General features: G+C 36.6%; 2 protein-coding genes and 1 non-coding gene across 5 annotated transcripts in view; 2 read left to right on the forward strand and 1 right to left on the reverse strand.

Moving 5' to 3' along the window:
* Positions 1-14,534, reverse strand: part of pico (ras-associated and pleckstrin homology domains-containing protein pico) — a 126,485-nt gene extending 111,951 nt beyond the window's left edge. Inside the window, exon 1 of the mRNA XM_089857738.1 lies at positions 14,149-14,534. Coding sequence (XP_089713864.1) covers positions 14,149-14,150 — 2 coding nt within the window. The 5' untranslated portion in view covers positions 14,151-14,534. The remainder of the gene's footprint in view (positions 1-14,148) is intronic.
* TRNAL-UAA (transfer RNA leucine (anticodon UAA)) lies at positions 3,252-3,335 on the forward strand. The gene has a single exon. It is a non-coding gene; the product is annotated as a tRNA-Leu (tRNA).
* A 7,254-nt stretch (positions 14,535-21,788) lies between the features above and the next one.
* The window catches only part of SNF4Agamma (SNF4/AMP-activated protein kinase gamma subunit), a 69,179-nt gene continuing 64,962 nt past the window's right edge, over positions 21,789-26,005 (forward strand). Inside the window, exon 1 of one of the 3 annotated variants that reach the window (XM_089857749.1) lies at positions 21,789-22,300. In XM_089857749.1, coding sequence (XP_089713875.1) covers positions 22,238-22,300 — 63 coding nt within the window. In that variant the 5' untranslated portion in view covers positions 21,789-22,237. The remainder of the gene's footprint in view (positions 22,301-26,005) is intronic. The other 2 variants (XM_089857748.1, XM_089857750.1) reach the window with 2 other exon arrangements.

Genomic DNA, 26,005 nt, shown 5'->3' on the forward strand with positions numbered 1-26,005 from the left:
ATTAAATTTGTCTCGTGACAAATAAATTTAATGAATAAACCAAAAAAAATTGTCACTATAACCGAATTATCTTTAAAATCTTTCCTGTAAGGTACATACAACTTAATTTTTTTGGGTCAAAAACTACACTGTTGGTAACATTAAACCAACCAGATGTAGCCCTAGCTTTTAATCATGTTGATATAATACCGGAAGTTTTCTCGAACGGAGTTTAAAAATATACGGTTTGTGTCTTAAATGTCTTATAAGTTATCAGACAATAAAACCAGTTTCTAACCTGGATGCCTTTTTAGTTTTTACGCGCAACCCGAGGTTTTTAAGTTTTATAAATTGCATCGAATTACCGTGCGAAGAATTAGCCTCTCAAATTACGTAGGACGGGGCTTTTTAACGCCTACCCAAAAATACCCGTATAAAAATCTATTCTTTTATAAACGTCGTCTTATAATGCTTATACGGATTTAGGCTTTTATTTTTAAAGAGAACAAAAATGTGGGTTTCTATTCGCCTCTAAATTAGGATAAATTATGTACTTTTTATAATTAATTAAACTATCTCTAATTTTAAGCGAAAGAAAAAAAAAAAAAACAACAGAAAATCCGAAACCGAGCCTTATTTGGTAGCGCATCTCTTTGAGATAATAATTGATCCATATTACAGTATTGACATTTAAATTGGTTGCCTACCATGAGACAACCACTACACAGCAGATACATATGCAAGTGGGCATCGTTTGACCAGATCTTATTTGAAATAAAAACTAACTATAAAAAAATAACTTCGGTATCTGAGCACGGACTACATTAGACACGACTTCACCGGGCATTGACCACTTCGGGATACTGACCATCTTCGAAGATTGATCTATTGGGCGCTGGCATTCAATGGCGCTACCAACAGCACCACGACACACGATGCTGAACCCTGTTTGAGCTAATTTAGTTGTCAATTCAAACTAACGAGTATAAAAGAAATTTTCCGCACCCAAGTGGTCTCGAACCCCTGGCCTTCCGTGTGTGAACCGGATGAGACAACCACTACACCACTAATACACATATAAATACACACCGTTTGAGTAAACTTTATTTCAAATAAAAACTAACCATAAAAAATAACTTCGGTATCTGAGCACGGACCACTTTAGACACGACTTCACCTAGTACCGATCCACTGAGGGATACTAACCACTTCGAGTACCGATCCACTGAGGGATACTAACCACTTCGAGTACCGATCCACTGAGGGATACTGACCACTTCGAGTACCGATCCACTGAGGGATACTGACCACTTCGAGTACCGATCCACTGAGGGATACTGACCACTTCGAGTACCGATCCACTGAGGGATACAGACCACTTCGAAGATTGATCTTTTGGGCACTGGCATTCAACGGCGCTACCAACTGCGCCACGATACACGATGTTGAACCCTGTTTGAGCTAATTTAGTGATCAATTTAAACTTACGAGCATAAAAGAATTTCTCCGCACCCACGTGGTCTCGAACCCGGGGCCTTCCGTGTATGAGCCGGATGAGCTAACCACTACACCACTACACATACAAAATGGAGCACGATTTGACTAAAACTTACTTGAAATAAAACAGGGTTCATACAACTTTCCCATACATGGAGGAATAACAACGGGAATGGTCAGTATTTTCCCTGAATTTCACTAAAAATTCTAAATATCCATGAGTTTTCTCTTAGGTTTTTGTCAGCTATTTATTTCCCTAAGTTTTCCAGGTTGGGGTGAACCCTGTATACGTAGTTTTCAGACTAGGAATGTTAAGCCTTTTTCTTCAAATTTTTAAAAGTTATTTCAAAAACATTTCTAGAATTAGACTAAAAAAGAAGATAAATAACTAAAGATATGAACGCCAATGTTACGTATACGTCAATGTCTGAAATTCTTTTGGAGGTTCAAATTTCTTTACGAAATTAACGGCCTTGTATTCTAGTTATTACCACATCGTTTCCAATTTCAAGTACTTTATTTCCAAATACGCTGCAAAATTGTCATAGACTCGAAAACCATAGTTCTTAAATTATTCATTTATTTATTTATTAAATAATATATATTCTAATTAAGTTCTAAAGTTTAACATTTTCACGTGATTAAACGTGACGTAACCTGACACGCGAACGATGGAAAAATATTTTGAATTGTTTCAAGGATTGTTTACAAGTTTATGCAATTCTGACGTCAACATCAACGTGTTGTTGACGTAAATTCGTGAAAGCATTTAAGATGAAATTAAATATACGATAATATAAATTAAAACAAGCGTTCTTTACAAAAATAATAAGCAAGTTTTTAAGTTCGCTAAGCACTATCATATTTATAGTAAAGATCTATCAACAAGTCAATGCCATTCATTTTTGAAGGATTCGAAAATAAATAAAATAAAAGGTTATATACGAAATTACAATAGATATAAAATTGCAATCAAGCGAAACAGGAAGCAATTATATTGCATCTATTGGTTTTATATATTTTATATGAATTTGTAAACTTGGCCAAGGGAACCGTATGAAAAAAAAAAAAAAAACCTTTAGAAAATAAATTCACTATATTCTAATATTTATTTTTAATTTTTGAAAACTTAAAATCCACTTTCATTTTCATTTATTATTTATTTATTTATCTATTTATTTTTGGAATAAAATTAAAAGAAATCTTAAGTTTGTTTAGATACTTTTGTAGAAATTATTCTCACTTCAATAACCACGTTTCTAGCGTAATTAACTTCCAAGTAATTCTAAAGAAGAAGTATTTAATTATAATTATCGCGACCCCTAGTTAAAATATAGAATGAATAACCTTGATATACTAGAAAACCCTAGGGCGGCTTCACGCTTCAATAAATCTATTTCATCCCCACTTTAGTCAATAAATAAAGAAATAAATTAAATGAATTAATATGTTCAAGTACAGGTAGTAAGTATTTAACAAGGAACAACAAAACCCGATATCAATATCTTAATTTCCTTTCAAGATAAAGCAGCCAGTAAAGTGTGTGAAAAAAAAAATTAAATAAAGAAAAAAACATTATTGATATTAAATTCAAGGATACTTGAGACGTTAATTAAGCGAGGGGACCGTTGATAAAACAATATGACGTTAACGACGAAAGATGTTAGATTAAAAATATTCCATATTTACAAGCTCAAAGTTTTAATATCGATCCGTTGGTTAAAAGGGGGGGGCAAAGGTCATAGATATAGGCGCTGTTTGCGTCTGAGATTCGAGCCAGGATGGCCGAGTGGTCTAAGGCGTCAGATTTAAGCTCTGATCCTCGAAAGAGGGCGTGAGTTCGAACCTCACTTCTGGCAAGAGAAAATTACCTTACGGTTGTTTTTGAATTTTAAACTAATTTTTTTCTATAAGGAACAAACTCGTTTTAAAGACAAATTAAAATCGAAAATACCAGGAAGATTAAGTGCTTTATTCATGGAGGTATTTAGTAATGACACCCGCTGCTTTATCTCTATGGGAAGCTAACATTGAGTGTCACTACTCCTATTATAAAAGTCTGGGGTAGGGTCGATATATCGATCTGACACTAACGCCATCTATTTTACGTTTTGGAAATTACTTTTAAATTCGAGTTTAATTATGATAGTATTTTTACTTAGTTTATAATTAACGTAATGAGAATATTAAGTTCTTTTTTTTTCTGTATGATTGGGATATTGATTAAAGAAAGGTAAACAGTATCGCCGCCTAGGATCGCCTTAGGGAACTAAATAAAAATGAGTTCCTCACTTCTACGTGTAATATACTTCTGATAAAAATTAAAACATTTAACATGGCAGAATTACATTAATTAATTTTAGAATATGTGAGATCGTATGGCGAGACCGCTTTGCATAAAAAGGAGATCCCCAATCAGAGAAAGGACTGACTACCTTACGCATGCGTTATGACCACGCATAAATTAAATTATAATAACAATAATAATTAGATAATAAATAAAGCTAATTTTACGGTATAAAAATAACAAGGTATTTTTTGAAGTTTTTCCGCCTGATAAGCCATGGGGAAAAAAATTGTTTTTCCCAAAAATTTACGAGCTCAAGATAAATTAGTAAGAGCTCTTATAAATCCATCCCTTTTGCGGCTTGGAAAGTACCATAAAACACTATAAGAAAAATACCGAAATTTCATTAGAAAACCGGTGTATTCCAAGAAGCTAATGTAATATAAGAAAAAGAGATCCCAGGGGCCTTTATTATATTTTATAACCCCGTAAAAACGACAGAGTTTTTTCTTTCTTTCTCGGTTATGACTAGTAGCAGCTCTCAGCTCAGCTCAGCTCCCACGCTGCTAAAGAAAAACTCGTGGAAAAACCCAAGAACCAAGGCTTAGAAATCACGCGAGAAAAAAGAATACAATACAATACATACAGTATTTATCGATTATTACAAGTATATATAGTTCACGGAACAAAAACGCGCGGGCGGGAACTAAAAAAAAGGCGCGAGACCTAACCAACCAACTTTTTCCCGCCAAACATTTGACAAGCGTAAGTGACAGCTCGTGGAGGAAGAAAAAAACACGTAAAGGGGGGGGGGGCAGGAAGAGGAGGAAGGGAGACCCCAACAAACCGGAAGTACTTTATTTCTAACAAGAATTAAAGAGATAGTGAAACGTCAACAGTAAAAAATAAATCATAAATAATCAGGTTAATAATTTGGTTTAGTTGTTAAGTCTAATTAGCAAATTTAGCGCTTGAAATTTGCCCAATTCTGAAGTTTAAAATAAACTAAATATTTTCAATTATATTATATCAATTAATGAAGCTTTTTAAGTGCTCATCAATTCATACTTAATTACGAACAAGTCTTTGATTCTTCAATAAACTTTAGTTATTTTGTAAGACAACACTTTATTAACGGCGGTAAAAGGCTTAAGGAGTTATTCCCGCCACTTCAATGAGATTACACTTTCTTATTAATTAATGAATACTTGGCGAACACCAGAGCCTACGCTGCAGCATCTCTAGCCTCGAGAACGCGTTCATCTCATTAAGAAACTAATTACGCTTCCAGGACTAGACCCTTAATTGGATTAAATAAATCTTCCATAATTAATTCAACGACAAAACACCGGAAAACAAAGTGTTTCTCTAAAAATATTTTATGAGCAAAATATTCTTGTTGAGGGGAATTAGGGGAAAGCCATCTTCCAGGCTGAAACAACCCCATGTTAACTCTACGGCCCCTGTAGAAATGTTTAACCCGCAATACACCCGTGTCCAGGGAGAAGCAAACTTATAGGCTAGGACTCATTAAAATTAAAAGCATATTTTTAAAAATATTTTTTTTATAAACAAGCCAACTCTTCGGAAAATTATTGTGATGGCGGTATTTGATTCAGTTCAGTTCATCGTTTCAAAATAAAATAATTATTATGAATCAAAAATTATCTATTTTGTATAGAAAATGTCAACAGCGTGTCCAATTAACAAGTGTAAATGAAAAAGTAAACATTCAAAAGGCGACAATAATAAGAAACGTTATGTAAAGAAAAAGTCCTTGATCTAGTTTTGGCGTTTCTAAGATGGGCGTGGTCGTTAACAAGTTTTGATTGGTTGACGTCACGTCTCTCTCCGGGGCTGAAATTTTGTTCTTATATAAAGGAAGAAATTGTTTGCCATCAAACACCTTTATCTCTCTCACACATTCGTTATTTTCCGAGTGCCCAGCCACTTTATTATTATTATGGTTTTTTTTTAATCTCCTAGGGGCGAACACAGGGATTTCTTTCAAAAGGGGGCTTTGAACTTTGACCCCCTCCTTACAAAAACACCACTCAACACCAGCAGCGTCTTGTTTGGCAACGCGAAATGATTAAAAACGCTTTTTTTTCTTATATGACCTCATTTTCAAGAATGATTTATAGCATTTTAAAACGCCCAGACTATTTTAATAATAATTTGAGTCGCATTTCATTTTTCAACAGAAAACGGTATTAATTATTTTCCCAGAATTATTTCTCCATTTCAGTTTTGATTAAAAGAGTAGACTGAATTTTCTAGTTGATTAAAAAGCAGCTCGGGAAATGCATATTTTATTAAAAAGCAGCTCGTGAAGTTCATATTTTATTAAAAACAATAGCACGTGAAATTAATTTTATTAAAAACAATAGCACGTGAAATTAATTTTATTTAAAACAATAGCACGTGAAATTAATTTTATTAAAAACAATAGCACGTGAAATTAATTTTATTTAAAAATACCGCGCGTGAATTTTGTGAAAAACAGCACGTGAAATTAATTTTGTACAATGGAGCATCTCGCCTTATAATACCCAGGAGTAGTTATAGAAGTTGACTGTTAGAGAACGCTATCCCAATGGAAAACTAAAAGGCTCGAGAAATAAGGAACTATCAGTAAAACTACGCAACCGCAATGCAATTTCCCATCAAAACCCGGTAGCAAATAATCCCCCCCCCCTATTTCACCCATAGTTCCTTGCTCCTTGTATGGTACGGGGGGGGTCCCTTGCAGGAAGGACTCAGAGACCGCTCAACCTCGTAAATAAATTATTAAGGAACGTAAGGGGGCAGTTATAGCGTAGCACACACACAGTGAGTACACGAAAGGCACGCTGGGATGTTGGGAACCAACGGGTAAATTTAATTTTTGCCCCCTTCCCTTTTTTTATCAAGAGGAGCTTCTTTTTTCGTTGGCTCTTTCCGAAAGATCGATTTCTCTCTTGGAAGAGGAGAGAGAGAGAGAGAGAGAGATGGAGAGAGAGAGAGATGTGCGGAGAAGATGGCTCAGAGCATATACGTTTTAGTTACGGACTGGTTATGGATAAAACTACGGAACTTATAAATGATCTCTGTATATAGGCGAGAAATTAGTTTATTTCAGAGTACACTGCATATGCTAATTCGATAGCGAAAAACCAACTCCTAAGGTCGAAGTTTATCCGATGATATACAAAGGAGGGAGGGGGGCAAAGGCAGTTAACCTTTGAACTTAACCAATTAATATACGAATTAACCAGTTTTTAGAACTGCTTGGACCTTATATTTTTCCCCAATGTCAAAATCGTCAAAGAAATAAAGAAAAAAAAAACATCATAAAAGTTTACGAGTTACTATATTCTTTCCCCAAAGGTCTATCCATCCATCCCGGCATGTACATCTTTGCCATCCTCATCTTATCTCATCTCTTGATGTCTTCCAGTCCCTAAACAGTATTTTTTTTTTCTCTCTCTCTCTTTCTATATCTATCTGGATCTCCCGCTGATCTCAAACTCTCTTCTGTTCAATCGGTGACTGAAATTATGAAACCCCTTTTTCGTCATTCTTCCCCCCAAGACTCGAACAATCTTCCTCTTGCTCTTCACGACCAGAGCTCTCTTCTCTCTCTTCTCCATTTTCCGTTTTCGTCAAACTATATCCTATATTTTTCCCTCGGGAAGTTATTGGAGAGAGTTTGGGGGAACTAAAGATGGTCGGTTGTTTGTTGTTTAGTTTTGTTTTGATTTTTTATTTATTTATTTTTTTGAGTCCATGGGGGAATAGAGTCGAGGTTTAGGGTGAGGACTGTCGATAAACGATTTTTCCACAAGCCTGGGTTCTTTGAAATTTTCTTTAACTTAGTTTAAACAAAACAAAAAAAAAACAACCTTAATCTATAATTTTTTTGAGATGAAAAATGTTTGTTTTTGGTTCATAGTTTTTTAAATTCACGGATTGTTAGGTTTAGCTTTTTCGTAATATACTGACATTGAAAGCTAGTTGTATTTCTGATAATTCTGGAAAAATAAATTAAATAAAAGGGTTTGTTCCTTGAGTAGTTTAAACTGTAAGGAGAGGGTTAACAGAACATGGATGGGGGTCTGCAACATTTAATTACGGAGATATGGACATTGTTTGGTCCATGAAAACAACTGAAAGTATGTAATATTTCCGAGGGGCACGTCACTCTATCAAAAATCTAAAAATTAACTCCGTAAGAAAGAAAATAATAATTATTTTCCCTAGAGAAATAAAATCAAATAAAATAGTCTTTGAGAGCTTCGGAAATAAGATCTTATAGCTTATCTATAGAAATTTCTATGGTTACTTAACAACATCGCTCAAGACCTACAAGTACAAAACAGTTCCACTCTTATATCTTTCCCAAGCTTTTTTGCCAAAAAATAAATAAATTGTCAATCTAAAATGATATCAACATTCAGAAATATAATCCAAACATAACACATCAGTCTACATTCACTTCCGGGTTTCTTTCCACAACCGATAACGCGCTCGCGACTATAAACACCGTTATAGATATAGCCCTATTTTATTCTCCTTTCTGGAATAAAGTCAAATTTCTATTATTATGTAATAGACCTTTAATAGTCGGGATTTCATATAACTTCTCCGTTATTATTAAGTTGCCGCGTGGGTGGGCCATTCACGCGATATAGGGGGTCCCGCCAAAAATTCCCTCAAATTTACAACAGAATGAGATTTTACGCACACTCCGGTAGAAAGGGTTTCCCCCGACAACCTTAAAGGGATACTAGAGTGATTCAACCAGCAACTTAATTTTAATTGCTTTTTTTAATCAAAGCCGATTATCTCGACTGCTAATCAAGATAGAAACAACTAATTTAATCATTAGATAGAGGACAGTTCGGGCTATAGTATTCTCAAGGAATTTCCATGGAATTATTTCTAAGGTAGACTTAATAAGGTTCCTAAGTTACCCGGGTTTCCGTAATTTTTAAGAACGTCAAAAATTCGCTTTCGACTGTTTCGAGTATCATGAAAAATAATGCATTTTGAATAACTTCAGTATCCCTTTAATGCCAGTAGTGAAAGTTATGTAAATTAGGTGGGGAGATTTTTTTTTTACCCTAACTAAAAAACGCAGCAGGAGATTTTTTTTTTTCAATTTTGAATCCATTTATTTTAAATCTATTCCCATCCTCTATCATCTTCATCCTCATCCTCGCTCTCTTGGAAGAAATTTCTCATTTCAAAAAAGTCATAACTAAAAATCCCCCCAATATAATAAACACATCGATATTAAAAAACCTCGTAATTCGATTTACAACGTTTTTGAAATTTTTTTTCTCTCCAAGTCAGGGAAATTCCAATTTCTATTTTAGGGACCTACAGAGTACAGATTAGGTATATTTCAAAAAAAAAAAAAAAATAGATGCTCAATTACTCGTGATGAAGGATTGATCCTCGTCATCAGGTCCTTCTGTTACCTGGCAACCATCATCAACGTCTGATAAAACGATGTGTTGGAAAAATAAAAAGGGTTAGGCATCCCATTAGACCAAGGCTTGTGCCTTAGCCTTTATTTTGCGGTTTGTTGGAAGTTGGAACCTCTATGTTTGTGTTTTGGGTACACCAGGTTGGGCCCAACCATAACAACAATGAAAGGGGATGGTGGGTGCGAAGGAAAAGCCTTGAATTTTTGAGGTTTTTTTTTTTCATAAAAAAAATGTATTTTTATCCATAACTTTTGTGGAAGCGACACCTGGTGCTACACCAAGGTGCTAAATGACTATAGCTACGTAACGTTTAGAAGTTAACAAACCTATTGGTTAACATAATAATTACAGGGTACATACAACTTCTGGAAATCCCGAGTTTTCCACGGTTTGTATTAAAAAAAAAAAAAAAATTGACGATCCAACGCGGTTTCGAACCCGGGGCCTTCCGGGTGTGAAGCGGATGTGATAACCACTACACAGCAGATACATATGCAAGTGGGCATCGTTTAACTAAATTTTATTTTAAATAAAAACTAACCATAAAAAAATAACTTCGGTATCTGATCACGGACCACTTTCGACAAGACTTCACGAGTACTGATCCACTGAGGGATACCGACCACTTCGAGTACTGATCCACTGAGGGATTCTGACCACTTCGAGTACCGATCCACTGAGGGATTCTGACCACTTCGAGTACTGATCCACTGAGGGATACTGACCACTTCGAAGATTGATCTTTTGGGTACTGGCATGCAATGGCGCTACCAACTGCGCCACGATACACGATGGTGAACCCTATTTGAGCTAATTTAGTTGTGAATTCAAACTAACGAGTATAAAAGAAATTTCTCCGCTCCCACGTGGTCTCGAACCCAGGGCCTTCCGGGTGTGAAGCGAATGCGATAGCCACTAAACCACTAATACACATACAATTGACTGAATCTTATTTGAATTAATTTGAGCTAATTTAGCTTTGAATTTTTCTCCATGGAGTAATAATAACCGGAGTGGTTTTTTTAATCGTCGAAGCAACCCCTTACTCAAACCTCAGAAATTTCCCCTGAATTTTACTAAAAATTCTAAATTTCACTGAGTTAGTGTTCCAGGTTTGTATGAATTCTGTAATTAACATTCGATTATCAATATAATCATCATCGTGTTTTAGAGTTAAATTAAACTTCAAACGGGTGTTCCGTGTAGATTCGTGATTTGCATTCTGAAGGGACATAGATTTACAGAAGATGCGCAATAATTTGGCACGGTCTAGACGCCTACGCCAGACGACAGTAGAACTTTCTATTTTTTTTTCGGCAACATAAATTCATGCAACGCTCGAATGGCCCGAAAGAGGCTCCACCACCATTATATAAGGGAAGGGCCTCGGGTATGTTATGTTATGACCAAGGCCTACCTCCGCTACTAAAGTGTCTCGAAAATGGTTCCCAACGCCCTTATTTCTTATCTGGGGAATCCCTCAGTCCAAAAAAACAAATTCCAAATGGGGAAAAAGTTACGTAAGGCAATAATAACAAGAATGTCTTGAAATTGTACCACGATACTTCAATTTTCTTGAAGAAAATCATAATAATAAAATTTACGAATTCTAATTGTAAAGTCAATCATCGAGATAAATTTCCTGATAATTAAAGTCCACCTTCAAGCTAAAGTTACTGATAATTAAAGTCCACCTTCAAGCTAAATTTCCCGATAAATAAAGTCCACCTTCAAGCTAAAGTTACTGATAATTAAAGTCCACCTTCAAGCTAAATTTCCCGATAAATAAAGTCCACCTTCAAGCTAAATTTCCTGATAATTAAAGTCCACCTTCAAGCTAAATTTCCCGATAATTAAAGTCCACCTTCAAGCTAAATTTCCTGATAAATAAAGTCCACCTTCAAGCAAAATTCCCTAATAATTAAAGTCCACCTGTCAGTTAATTTTATAAACCTACGTAAAAGCAATCCAATATACGTCGAAAATTAAAATCGATAAAATAATTTTAAAAGCAGTCTGCAATCATGCATATACCGCGAACGATATATCCAAACAAACCTATTGCGAATTCAATAAGGCAGACATTGAAAAACCGAAGAAAGATTGTCCTAAAACAAAGAAAGAGGTATAGAATCAATAGAGACACGTATAGCCGGAAGAAATACCATATATTTCAGTTTGGGCCCAGTCCCCCCTTGCCCTGCATGCCCAAATCTAGGGACCCCTTCCTTCCCCCAATCCGTGGCCCCTTTTGAGCCGAAAAACAAAAGATTTCGTACGTATAACTCATGCCCAGAGAACCGGAAGAGAGAGAGCGAGAGAAGAGTTTAGTCTGGTGGCAGCTTGCGGCGGAATCTAGAAGCCATAAAATAAAAACATTCCAAAGGTTTTCAACTCCTTTTTCTATTCCACCTCAACAAACAATAAAAGAATAAAAAGATATATTTTAAGAATTTAATTTATATCTTTCCTGTCATATTAAAAACCGCGTGAAACCATATTGTCGTCTGCTATATTTATATTTATATTATATAAACATATTTCGTTATGACAGTGTAATACAATACGCGTTTAAATACTATACTATACCATTACCAAACCGCAAACATTTTCAAAAATATTGACCACCGGTCAAGCATAAAGCGTTAAGTATATATATAGTAAGAAAAGCGAGAATGCTGCACGACCACGAGAGAGAATGAGAGACAGCGGCTTCGGCATGCATTTGTAAAAGCTCGCGGCGGCGTCGGGAACTCAATCAATTATTTGGGCCCGGGAGTCGGAAGCCCGCCGGATTAGATTGGGCAGACGTTAGCCCTTTGGCCCAACGGCGGGCCGGGGGGAACCACTATAATTCTGAAAGGCAGGTTGAACTCACGCACCATGACGTGAGAAGAATATCACGGGCGCTAACGTCAAGCTAAAGGCCTAAAGTTGCTTGCCCACAATCATACTTATTGCCCCCCCCCTTCCCAAACTCTTATAATATGGTAGGGCGTTTCAGGGTGGGGGGCAACTTAGGGAAGGGAGGGCAAAAAGGAATTAGCCGACTTGGCGCTATATTATCCCTTAACCCTTTCAACGTAATAATACACAGCTTAAGAGAATCAAATTTTAAAAGCAATGAAGCGGAAAAAAAAATTAGAGTTGGATTATTTCAAACGGTATGGAAAGATAACGCTATACGGAGTGGCGTACCCCTCGCTTCAATATACGAAAAAATAACTAAATTATATTAAAAATGACAATTATAAAAATATTTCAATAATAAATATAATAAAATAATAATAATAATTATAAAAAAATCATTATAAAATTTAAACCTTTATTTTTTTGACCTTTCAGCTTATGTTCTCAAAGTGAATACATATTTCAAAAGAAAAAAATAGGTTAAAGTATGTAAAGTCAAGATAAAAGTTCAGTAGAAGTCATTGCGAAAACACTTGTAAAATAAAGAATTTTTAACATTAAAGATAATCAGGCATGGTATTCCATATACAGATACTTTGTCAACCCTTTTAAAAGTATGGCTGCGCAGCATAGTTTGAGGCGCCTCACTGGACTAGGCCTAATTCTTTCGAGTCACCACAAAAAGAATTAAAATAGTTTTTCGTATTAAGGAATTCCTTAAGAATTCCATATATCTACAATATATAATACAAAGTATAATAAACTTACTTAAGAATTCCATATATCTACAATATATAATACAAAGTATAATAAACTTACTTTCCATAATGAGTTTATGCTAATTTTCGCGGTTAGGCCTAACGCAACGCCTATAATATGGTCTAGAAATTGTTACGACGAAATGAGTATTTTATACCGGGAGATGAGCTACTACATTAGATAGAGAAGGAAATTAGAATAGCCACTAACGATAATTTAAGTCAGTAGATTAGATTTGATTCATTTGAATATAGGTTAGAAGGATATTAAATTAATTCATTCGGGAAACTTAATCAAGATTTACTTCGAGATTAATCTTAGACACTGCTGATTACGACGTCAGTAATCAGTAGTCAATGCTGATTTAAATAAGGGTTGCCACAGATGGTCACTGGTCAGGGAAAATCGGGAGAAGTAATCAGGGAATTTAATAATAGATAGACCAAAACGGTCCATCAGGGAATCTAATAATAGACCAAAACAGTCCATCAGGGAAACATTTTGGGGGTTTACAAAATATCCAGCTTTTACATTAAATGTTTAAAATTTTTTTGGTAACGCCGCGATTCTTTAACATTCAAATTTAAATATGAAAAAATCTTTTAATTTATTCAAAAGTTTTCGAAACCTCGCGCGAGTGATGATTAAAGAGAGCCCCTTTTAATTCTCTAATTACATTTAGGTTTAATTCGATCCTTTACTCTCTCTATCTCTATCTCACGCAATTCATTAATTCAACGATTTAATTATATCAAGGAAAAGCCCTTAATTAAGACTTGGTGGTTCTAGCGCGATCATAAGAGCAAAACTAATAACCGTACGTCCGAGTAAAGAGGGAAAGGGAAAAATCTGGAACTTTCCCAAATTAATTCACTCAATTTCTAACACCCCCGACAAAGAAATATATTATTATAAATATATACTTCAATATTAATATAGATTATTATTAAAGAAAGATAAGGTAAGGTAAATAATTATAATTCATAGATAAAAAAAACACCCAATATTTCGTTAGATTGGAATGAATTCCAGAGGAACTCAAAAACATGTTTAATGAATTTCATCATTTCGCAAAAAGAAATTCCAAAACAAATTCTGAATTTAAGAAGCCAAATTCGTGGGATATTTACTAATAACAAGAGTGACTAACCCATCGGTCGGAATTTAATTCAAAAATATATTCCCATAATTAACCCATAAAACGTATTTTTAGAAAGAAATAAAAAATCACACCACACTCACATGATATTTCCTTGACTGGTTAATTCACTTGTGCCAAAAAAAAAATAGCAACAACAACAACAAAACGTTTCTGTGTTTACAGCGAGCGAGCTAACGTAAACACGACGTCGACGTCGTTCTTTTAATTACAGGTCTGTTTTGGCAGCACCAACTCCGTATTTCCACGTCAACTTAAGCCTAATTTTGTATTTTATCACAGTCAAATATTGCATTACTAGTCCTTATTAATAAGCCATATTTCTTTATAAGCACAACCCTAAATTTTAGAGGCGATACAAAACAACCGATAATAATGTTAAGCCTAATCGTATCTTTCCAGCAGATTCCACTCGAACTTCGTCTCTACTCTACTCTGCTCTGATGAGAAACACACTGTGACTCACAGACAACAACACTCTCTGGCAGCACTGCTACGTAACGGAGAGATAGAAGAATAACGGTACACTCCCGCCTCCACTCACTATGGTCTACGGATGGAATTTAAATTAGGTTTGCGCGCAACTTTTCCGCGCATTGATGGGGACTAAGTTCGGGATCCTTTCCGATTCAATCCCGACTACTGAGTTGTCGACTAGCGACACCTACACGTCACCGTTGGCGTTACTCAGCCCAAAATGAGACTACGAAAAGTATAATAATAAAATTGCTGGATACGTCTCGGGATATAAAAGGGTTGGTTTGTATACTTAAGTATCATCAAAGGGAAGATGAAATGGATATTTTGCCCTATTTCTTATATTATTACTAAGGTTCCTTTTAACTCTGGTTCTATAAGAGATACGGGGAAGCCCTTTTGGTATGTTATAGTCCTATTTCTGCTCTTTCAAATGATACTAAATACTTGGGGTTACGACAATCAGGGCCCGAGTAATTAAGCAAAATGTTCCATAGGAATAACGTGAGCTTATTTACAAGACACTCTTTAACTCTGGTTCTATAAGAGACACGGAGAAGTCCTTCGAGTAAGTTATAGTCCTATAGCAGTTCACTCTCACTTTATAGCATTACCTGGAAACCATCACCTTTCTTAGTTGTATCGTTCGCTCTTTTGTGGAAAAGAGCGCTTAGCCCCAGTATTTAAGTATCAAGGGATAAGGTTTCCAGGAAAGATGTATTAAAATGACTTTCCAAGAAATTTTCTCTACCTTTTCAGTCCGCGCAAAACCCAAATAAGAATTCGCTAAAAAGCTAAAGCTCAAAGCACCTGGATTTAAATTTCCTCCTTCTTTTCAATTTCGATAAAAGGCTAGGCTTCCAAAAAGACAGAGAGAGATGAAAAAAATCCAATTTTAAATATTTTAACTTTATTTTATACCAGGAAGAGCGGTGCATCTTTTATTCAGTTAAAATCAGAAATAATGTTTTTTGTCCACGAGGTCGCGACCTGAACAAGGCAATTTTCTAAGTTACGGACCTCGATAGTGTGACCTTGATATACCAGAGAAATAATTTTTTTTGTCCACGAGGTCGCGACCTGAACAAGGCAATTTTCTAAGTTACGGACCTCGATAGTGTGACCTTGATATACCAGAGAAACAAATACAGATGTAGGAGCTTAAAAGAAATTTCTCCGCACCCACGTGGTCTCGAACCCGGGGCCTTCCGTGTGTAAACCGGATGTGAAACTACCGAGCATAAAAAATTTCGCCGCACCTACGCGGTTTCGAACCCGGGTTTATTCGGGAGTAAATCGGATGAGATAACCACTACACAGAAGATACATACAGGGTGTTTCTGAAAAGTCCATCACAAATTAAGGGGCGTGTTTATGGGACCAAACTGAGCGGAAAGTACCAAAGAACATGGGGTGTACAACATTTTGTTACGGAGATATGGCCTTCCAAACATTCGCCCCTAAAACAAGGAAATATCCAAAAATGAGGAGTAACACTTAAGACCGACTAACCAGCTTGTTTAAAATTACTAGACAATTTCAATAGCCTTTAATCGAACAATTGATTTCTACCTTTACTAATCAGAAGCGTATAAATGAGTAGAAGTATGCCTACGGTGGTAATGTAAAATTAATCCCAAGTGACATGATGTTTCAAGATCTTCCCAGCACCAAGTAAAATGGTTCTGATTGAAGGGACTTTTATTAGCACGGCGTAAACAACGTTATTTTCAGGAATTAGTCCAAATGTCCACGGGCGGCATTACAAAAACGAGGCAGTCTTTCGAATGATACTTGGACATGTTGGAAGATCCCTGGCTTGTTCCTGTTATCTCAAACCGTAAAAAGCTACGCAAATCTTCATCATCACGGACAACACTCTTGTACGTTAGGTATGACCTTGAGAAAACCTAAAAGGACATCTCGAATGTATTTGAAAAACCCATCTCCAATTAAGGGGCGTGTTGTTTGTTTCCAACAGAGTAAACTCGCCCAGAGAACAATTACAATGCAGAGCCACGTTTCGGCGTTAATGGCCCACAAAGGTGGTCCCAAAAACAAGAACAAACTTTAATTTGTTTCGTTCAGTAAGTGTTTCATGTGTCATAGATAAAACGCCATGATTAATGCACGAAGAAAATGAATTTATTGACAAGTTTTAACATTTAATTGCAACTAGTTACAAAAATTGTTCAAAGTGTTCACCACCCGCGTTAAGGCACACATTAGCACGTCTTACAAATGATTCCCTCACACGTTGAAAAATGCCAGGAGTTTCGCGAATTGTTTGACAGCCGTGAATTATTCGTCGACGTAGCTCTTCAACATCGGGCACTTCAGTCTGATAAATTAAGTCTTTCAGGTGGCCCCAAAGAAAGAAATCACAAGGGTTCAGATCGGGTGATCGAGCAGGCCACTCCACAGGTCCACCTCGACCTAACCACCGCAAAGGGAAGGTCGCGTTAAGATAATTTCGGACCGCGATGCTGAAATGTGGTGGTGCACCATCGTGCATGAACCACATTCTGTTTACCAAACCTAAGGGTACGTCTTCGAGTAGTTCCGGTAAATCGTCCCGTAAGAACTGCAAGTAAGCCACACCGTTTAACCTGGGCTCTAGGAAATATGGCCCAATTAAATTGTCACCCACAATACCACACCACACGTTTAAACTGAATTGTACTTGGTGACTTCTAACGCAAGTTGCGTGGGGGTTTAGCTGGGACCATTGATGTTTATTATGTAAGTTAATAATACCATCCCGTGAAAAGTTAGCTTCGTCAGTAACCAACAAATCCCGTGGGAAATCGATATCGTTTACTTTAGCCAGAAACCACTGACAAAACGCCGTGCGTCGTGGGTAGTCCGCTGGATTCAAACCTTGAACTTTTTGAACATGGAAAGGATGAAACCGGTGGCTTCTGAGGATTTTCCACACGAGCGTGTGGCTTACGCCTAATCGGCGACCAACTTGGCGGGTACTTGATTCAGGCTCGTCCTCGAAAATGGTGAGAACTTCGTCTTCTACGGCCTCTGGGATGGCTCTCGCTCTAGGTTGAGGTCCAGCCGGTTGGATTCGTCCATCTTGCCTCAAACGTCTGTCCACAGCCTCGAACGTCAGTCGATTTGGTAGTCGCCTCTGCGGAAATCTTTCCTGATACAAGCGTACAGCTGCAGCGGCATTCCCCTCGGCTAGTCCATACATTAGGTGCATATCCGCATATTCGGCATTTGTGAAGAAAGGCATTGTAACAGACTTCGTTGAATTATGAGTTTAATAAAACAAACACATGTACGTGAAACCTCTTTTATTCCTTTCTTAAAAAACATAGTGCTCTGTTTTAGTGCTCTGTTTTTTAAGAATAGGCGAAGTTCTCACTATTTTCGAGGACGATCCAAAAACAAGCAGCCGCCAATTGGTTTGCTGATTAAGAAAAAACCACACGCAACTTGCGTTAGAATTCACAAAGTACAATTCAGCTTAAACGTGTGGTGTAGTATTGTGGGTGACAATTTAATTGGGCCATATTTCCTAGAGCCCAGGTTAAACGGTGTGGCTTACTTGTAGTTCTTACGGGACGATTTACCAGAACTACTCGAAGACGTTCCCTTAGGTTTAATAAACAGAATGTGGTTCATGCACGATGGTGCACCACCACATTTCAGCATCGCGGTCCGAAAACTTGTCAATAACATTTTCTTTGTGCATTAATCATGGCGTTTTATCTATGACACACGAAATACTTACTGAACGAAACAAATTAAAGTTTGTTCTTTTGTTTGGGACCACCTTTGTGGGCCATTAACGCCGAAACGTGGCTCTGCATTGTAATTGTTCTCTGGGCGAGTTTACTCTGTTGGAAACAAACAACACGCCCCTTAATTGGAGATGGGTTTTTCAAATACATTCGAGATGTCTTTTTAGGTTTTCTCAAGGTCATACCTAACGTACAAGAGTGTTGTCCGTGATGATGAAGATTTGCGTAGCTTTTTACGGTTTGAGATAACAGGAACAAGCCAGGGATCTTCCAACATGTCCAAGTATCATTCGAAAGACTGCCTCGTTTTTGTAATGCCGCCCGTGGACATTTGGACTAATTCCTGAAAATAACGTTGTTTACGCTGTGCTAATAAAAGTCCCTTCAATCAGAACCATTTTACTTGGTGCTGGGAAGATCTTGAAACATCATGTCACTTGGGATTAATTTTACATTACCACCGTAGGCATACTTCTACTCATTTATACGCTTCTGATTAGTAAAGGTAGAAATCAATTGTTCGATTAAAGGCTATTGAAATTGTCTAGTAATTTTAAACAAGCTGGTTAGTCGGTCTTAAGTGTTACTCCCCATTTTTGGATATTTCCTTGTTTTAGGGGCGAATGTTTGGAAGGCCATATCTCCGTAACAAAATGTTGTACACCCCATGTTCTTTGGTACTTTCCGCTCAGTTTGGTCCCATAAACAGGCCCCTTAATTTGTGATGGACTTTTCAGAAACACCCTGTATACAAGTGGGCATCGTTTGACTAAATCCTTTTTGAAATGAAAACTAACCATAGAAAAAGAACTGCGGTATCTGAGCACGGACCACTTTAGACACGACTCCACGGAGTACTGATCCACTGAGGGATACTAACCACTTCGAGTACCGATCCACTGAGGGATACTAACCACTTCGAGTACCGATCCACTGAGGGATACTGACCACTTCGAGTACCGATCCACTGAGGGATACTGACCACTTCGAGTACCGATCCACTGAGGGATACTAACCACTTCGAAGATTGATCTTTTGGGCACTGGCATACAACGGCGCTACCAACTGCGCCACGATACACGAAGGTGAACTCTCTTTGAGCTAATTTAGTTGTCAATTTAAACTCACGAGTATAAAAGAAATTTCTCCGCACCCACGTGGTCTCGAACCCGGGGCCTTCCGTGTGTGAAGCGGATGTAATAACTACTACACAGCAGATACATATACATGACGGCATCGTTTGACTAAATCTTATGTGAATTAAAAACTAACTATAAAAAAATAACTTCCGTATTTGAGCATTATCTTCATTACACAAGACTTTATTTTCAATGGCGCTTCCAACTGCGCCATGATACACGCTGCTGAACTCTCTTTGAGCTAATTTAGTTGTCAATTTGAACTAGAAAGCTTAAAAAAATTCGGCGCACCTACGCGGTATCGAACCCGGGCCTCTCCGGATTTGGGGCGGATGAGACAACCAAAATGAGGTACCGACCCCAATTGGGATACCGACCCCAATTGGGATACCGACCTCATGAGGTACCGACCCCAATTGGGATACCGACCTCATGAGGTACCGACCCCAATTGGGATGCCGACCTCTAGAGGTACCGACCCCAATTGGGATACCGACCTCTTGAGGTACCGACCCCACTTAGGATACCGACCTCATGAAGTACTGACCCCAAATGGGATACCAATCTCTGAACTCTCTTTGAGCTAATTTAGTTGTCAATTTAAACTACCGAGCATAAAAGAATTTCTCCGCACCCACGAGGTCTCGAACCCGGGTCCTTCCGAGTGTGAAGCGGATGCGATGACCACTACACAACAAATACATATAGAAACACAAATCGTTTGACTAAATCTTATTTGAATTAAAAACTAACTCTAAAAACTAACGAGCATAAAAAACTTGGCCGCGCCTACGCGGTCTCGAACCCGAGACTATCCGAGTGCGAAGCGGATGCGATAACCACTACATAACAGATTCATACACAATTGTGCTTCGTTTGACTAATCTTATTTGCTTTGAAAACTAACTATAAAAAAATAACCACGGTATCTGAGCACGAGCTTCTTTGGACACGACTTCACCGGGCACTAACCACTTCGGGTACTGATCCACTGTGGGATACTGACCACTTCGAAGATTGATCCTTTAAGCATTGGCATTCAACGGCTCTACCCACTGAGCCATGATACACGATTATGAAATCTCTTTGAGATAATTTAGTTGTCAATTAAAACTAACGAGTATAAAAGGAATTCCTCCGCACCCACGTGGTCTCAAACCCGGGGCCTTCCGTGTGTGAAGCGGATGTGATAACCACTACACCACGAACACATATACATTTGACTGAATCTTATGCGAATTAAAAACTAACCATAAAAAACAACTTCCGTATCTTCATTAGACTAGACTTTATTGGTTACTGACCATCTTTAACGATTGATCTTGCAGGCACTATCATTCAATGGCCCTACAAACTGCGCCACGATACACGACGTTAAACTCTCTTTGAGCTAATTTAGATGGCAATTTAAACTACCGAGCATAAAAAACTTCACCACACCTTCGCGGTTTCGAACCCGGGGCCTTCCGGGTTTGAAGCGGATGAGATAACCACCACACAGCAGATACATATACATGAGTGCATCGTTTGACTACATCTTACGCGATTTAAAAAATAACTAAGAAAAAAATAATTTCCGTATCTGAGCACTATCTTCATTAGACTAGACTTTTTTGCGTACTGACCATCTTCGAAAATTGATCTTTTAGGCACTATCATTCAATGGCGCTACCAACTGCGCCACGATACACGATGTTGAACTCTCTTTGAGCTAATTTAGTTGTCAATTTAAACTACCGAGCATAAAAAACTTCGCCGCACCTTCGCGGTTTCGAACCCGGGTCTCTTCGGGTGTGAATCGGATGGGACAACCACTACACCATACAAGTGGGTATCGATGAACTCTCTTTGAGCTAATTTAGTTGTGAATTTAAACAAACTGAGATCCTATTTTTCGGTCCCCACCATGCTTTAAACAGTGAGTTCTGAAATTAAATTCAGAATAACCTTGATGTACCACGAGCCAAAATTAACCTCTGACATTAAGTTTTTCCAAGCCACTCAAAGACTTTAAAATAAAATCTGCAATAACTTAATGACTAAATTTCATTTTAACACAGAAGCAGTCGCCATCTCAAATCTATCAAATCTCAAAACACATCGGGCAAAATCCAAAATTTCCCCCAAAAAACCTCACACAAACCCTTAAAATATTCCCATCAATTCAAACCTAATTACCAATTCAATAAATTAAACCTAGATATAAATTCAAAACCCTTCTTATAGATGTCGCTTAAAACCAAGTAACTCAAAGCCAACTTAATTCAATACAAAAAATAAAATCCCAAGAATCAATATAACCCAAGTAAACCACCGAGAATGCGTAACGCCATCATAGCATATACCGCATTAGAGCAGAGAAAATGAGTGTAATTTAAATATAGCCTAACGTCAATTGGTCCTGACGTAAAAATTAAGTTACCCCCGAGATTGCAAAGGATCCGGGACTCCTATGATCAAAATCTAGCTTGTCAAGAAGGTTAGGCTTAGCTAAGAGAGTTTGGGGACGGTCAGAAATAGGCTTAGTTCCCCAGCTGATTTTCAAAAACCGGCCTCTACGTAACGTACGTAAGGTTTGTTGTTCCAGTGTCTGGGCTCGAATTCCAGCTGGGAAAGGCGAGGTTTTTCGAGTCGCTACTAGGAGCTAGCTTCTAGATTCGATTTTAACACGTGCCTCGACGTTGTTCTGTAGCAGTGCGTTCCGAAAAACGGTTTAAAAACGCTTGTTGCTGGGGTAACCGTTACCGTTTAATTCCGTTTTCTTAAAAATTTAAATTAATTTTAAAATAAAGTTACGAATGAAAATCAACCAATTTTTGAAAGAGAGAACGTCGACTGGAAGAGCAACGGTGCATCCAAAGGTAATTTAATTATCTTAGCGTTGTGATAAAGGGTTAGGGTTTATTGTATCGATTTTAATAACGTTAATGAAAATGACAGAAGTAACGTTATAATGTGTCTGACCTCATTTTAAGGTCCGACCCTTGAAAAGGGTAGACCCGTTTTCCAATTAAATATTTAGGGGTTTAGTGTCTACCGTTGTTATTAATTGATTTCACTTGACCTTTATTAATATTTTATAATTATTAATTAAGATATGACTAATTTGTCTCCGTGAGATAATGTAAGGACGTCTTGAAATTATTTTAAATAGGTATATTAAAGGCGATATAAAATTTTCTAAAGATAGCATGTAAATTTGGTTCGCCTCTCAAATCGTAAAATAAATATTTATGATATTTCCGAGGGGCTGATCACTCCCGTTGCGATTAAACTAAACGCATTCTTTAAAATGAATGAATGGAGGAGTTTATTGTGTATTAAAAAAGCCTACTGGCTCACGAGATAAAGGGTACTATTACTATGAATACTATTATAATTAAAGTAAGTGGTTCGCCCCTCGATGACTCCTTAGTTTCCATGGCACGACACCAAAAAAAACAAGAGACTACGTGACCATATATGCGTAGTTCTTAAACCTCTTGTTAATACCTTCTTAGCAATAATATATTTATACTTAGCAACTTAATAGGTTATAAAACTAAAATTTTATTTAAACCCAGAATGGAGATCAAAGTCATAACATAATTTTATCTTTGAAAATTACCTTTTTAATCAAAATCGTGGTAAGTTGCTAAGCTGATATATTCTAAAAAATAGTACAAATTCATTAATAATCGCCAAGTACATCGGAATAAAACAAATAAAAAATTGCAATTTGCTTAACAAACAAAACGAAAATGCCGTTGCGAATTTTTCCATTCAAAAATCCAAAATAAAATAAATATTATAAATATATTGAAGGTGCATCTATCCCGCTTCTGAGTTATACTACATCCCACGTGATTTTAGTTAAAACATGTACTAACAAAAGTCGTAAAAATTGCAGGGCTAACGAACAACTGTTGTTTATATTTATCCCACGATATATATTAGCGTGTCCAGTACTACCTCTACCAGCACCCTATAATCTCCGTGAAAATGTTTGTTGAATCATAATGATTAATTATTTAATTAATTAATGTAGAGTAGATTTTTTTAGGTTAATTATAAAATATTTAAATTTCTCTATACGTGGGTTTATTTATTATTATAAGCCATTTCGCAAATTCTATAATGCACTTTTATTATGCAAATTACGCGTCAAAAATCTCGCTTGAAACGTAAACAAAATTTTATTATCTATGGATGAGATAAAAACGTAATGTAGATAACCCTTTTCTTTTCTCTCCAGAGGGATTATCACTCCATTGTATTAATTTTTATCACTTTCGGAACCCGATTATAAAATTCCAATCTCTGATTTTTCTCAGGCCTATTTCCATTATTCTCGTATCTATCAGGCCTATTTTCAGGTTTCCTTTGACCTTTTAGGCCTATTTCCATTTTTCCCTGACCTATTAGGCATATTTCTCGATTTTGCTTGACCTATTTGACCTCTATACACGTTTTCTCTGATCTAATAAGCTATTAGGTCATTAAGCTAATTTCCTTTCCCCATATTTAACCGATTAGACCTTTTCCAAGGTTATCCCTAACCCGCTATAACCCTGCAAATCTTTTCATAAAGGTACCATTGGAAAAAAAAATTGTCATCTTCTGAGTTCTGACATTGTCACATTCATTTACTACAACCAAATTACGCGCAAATTTTATCCACAAAAAAGAGAACAAAAATCGAGATAATTTTAAAGGAAATCACTTTAAAAACCCCGATAAAAAAAACCATAAATATTTCACGGTTTTAACGCTAAGCCTTTTCCAATCCAACTCAAACCCAAAGCGTTGTATACACTAGTATACGACAGTACGTTGTAAAATTTCAAGGTCACGTTATTTGAAAACGACGCTAGTGGTAGAATAATATTACGAGAGCTAAAACAGAAACTCTACCGATCCCCGGGCCAAATACGTAATCCATCCACGACTTCATTTCATATTCCAAGGTCAACCGTATAAAAAAAAGAAAGAAAAATTGGCAAGAAAGAAACGGAGTAGTGTTTACATTGGCAAGCGTGGGATGGCTTGCTTCAATAAAGTACGTAATCTCATCACCCGCCTTGAATCAGTTCAATTCAGTTCCTTTTATTAGCTTATATTATTTCTTAAATCATTTCTCCTAGTGAATAATATTTAAAATAGAGGATTACCTTGACTTTCAACTTCTGATTGACGTAAGAGCGAAAACCACGTGACTTTTCACGAGACCCATTTAGGCCTAAATATCAAATGTTTTTGCAACCTTTACCAAATTTGTTTTTAAGTATTACAGTAATTCCAGATTAATTTTATCAAGATATTTAAATTATATTTTCATAATTAAGTATAGTGACTTTAAGTTTAACCTAATTTAAACTCTCCTTTGATACGACAAATAATTACGACATAATTTATCGTAACATAATCAATAATAAATAAAGTAAAAAGAGACCCAATTACATATTTACATTATTTGAGCAACTTATGAAGAAATTGTACTTGTTTACTTTGAAAGTACTTGTCAATTTGATTCTGTAGAGCGCGAGGGATCAAGGGATACTTCGCGAGAAGCGAACTGAGAGCGCTAAGTATAGAAATACGTTGCCATGGTAACGGAGAAAGAGTTGATTTTAGTTTAGGAGAGTGGTCGAAGGGGAAAGATGGGATGAACTCGCGCTGGTCCCAGCATCCCATCCAACCCAAGTCATCTTTATATCCCTTAGCAACCGAGAAACTCTGGGAACGTCGAGTCTATTGTAATGAAATCACAAAACCATGGTCAGAATTCAACAGTTGAAAAAGTAATATCTGCTGAGTGAGTTTAGGGATAATTTTAAATTCTTTAGTATAATTTTGGTTCAAATAAAAGTACCCTCCTCTCTGTGGGTTAATGTTTTAAATCGTTTATTATTTTTGGTTTGCGAGCGCAAAAACCAAACCATCTTGGCGCCATTTAATACAAACATAACCCGTATAGAAAAATAAATAAAATATTTTAGAGTACTTGAGAGAAATAATTAAAATTAAAATTAATTTGAATTAAATTGAATAATTTAAAACGCGTTAATAATTAAAACACACTTATAATTTAATTTACGGAATTATAATCCCTAAAAAAACCCGGCACAAACTTATTTCATTAATTTGGCGCCAAAAAAAAATGTCGATTTCGAGCTCAGCGCATGCGCAGTTTTAATTCTAGGTTCCCTTTTTCTATTTTTACAAATTTTTTCAAATGCATCAAACTTAAAAACGTCGCGAAACTCTTAAAATAAGTAAACTGAAGAAAAAAGAAATTTAAAAATTAACTTTCAAGAACTTGAGAGAGAGAGATGGAAACGAAAATTAAAAAAAAAAAAAAAAGAAAAAATAAAGAAGAAAAAGAGGAAATCAGTGCATGGCGTGGAAGGATTTTAAACCAATCAGAGAAGGGGAAACCCTTTAACTTTTATATCCCGTCAAATACTTATATATACCAAATCCCCCTAGCGGTCGGTTTGAAAAGCAGAATTACTCAACAACGCGAAGCGGGTGTGTCGACTGTCGAGGAGAGCCAAGTGCCGCGTGGTCTTTTCAAATCTCTGTTG

The sequence above is a fragment of the Phalangium opilio genome, unplaced genomic scaffold (assembly GCF_054372755.1).
Source record: "Phalangium opilio isolate 3A_F unplaced genomic scaffold, DU_Popi_V2 ptg000011l_1, whole genome shotgun sequence".
Classification (NCBI taxonomy): domain Eukaryota; kingdom Metazoa; phylum Arthropoda; class Arachnida; order Opiliones; family Phalangiidae; genus Phalangium; species Phalangium opilio.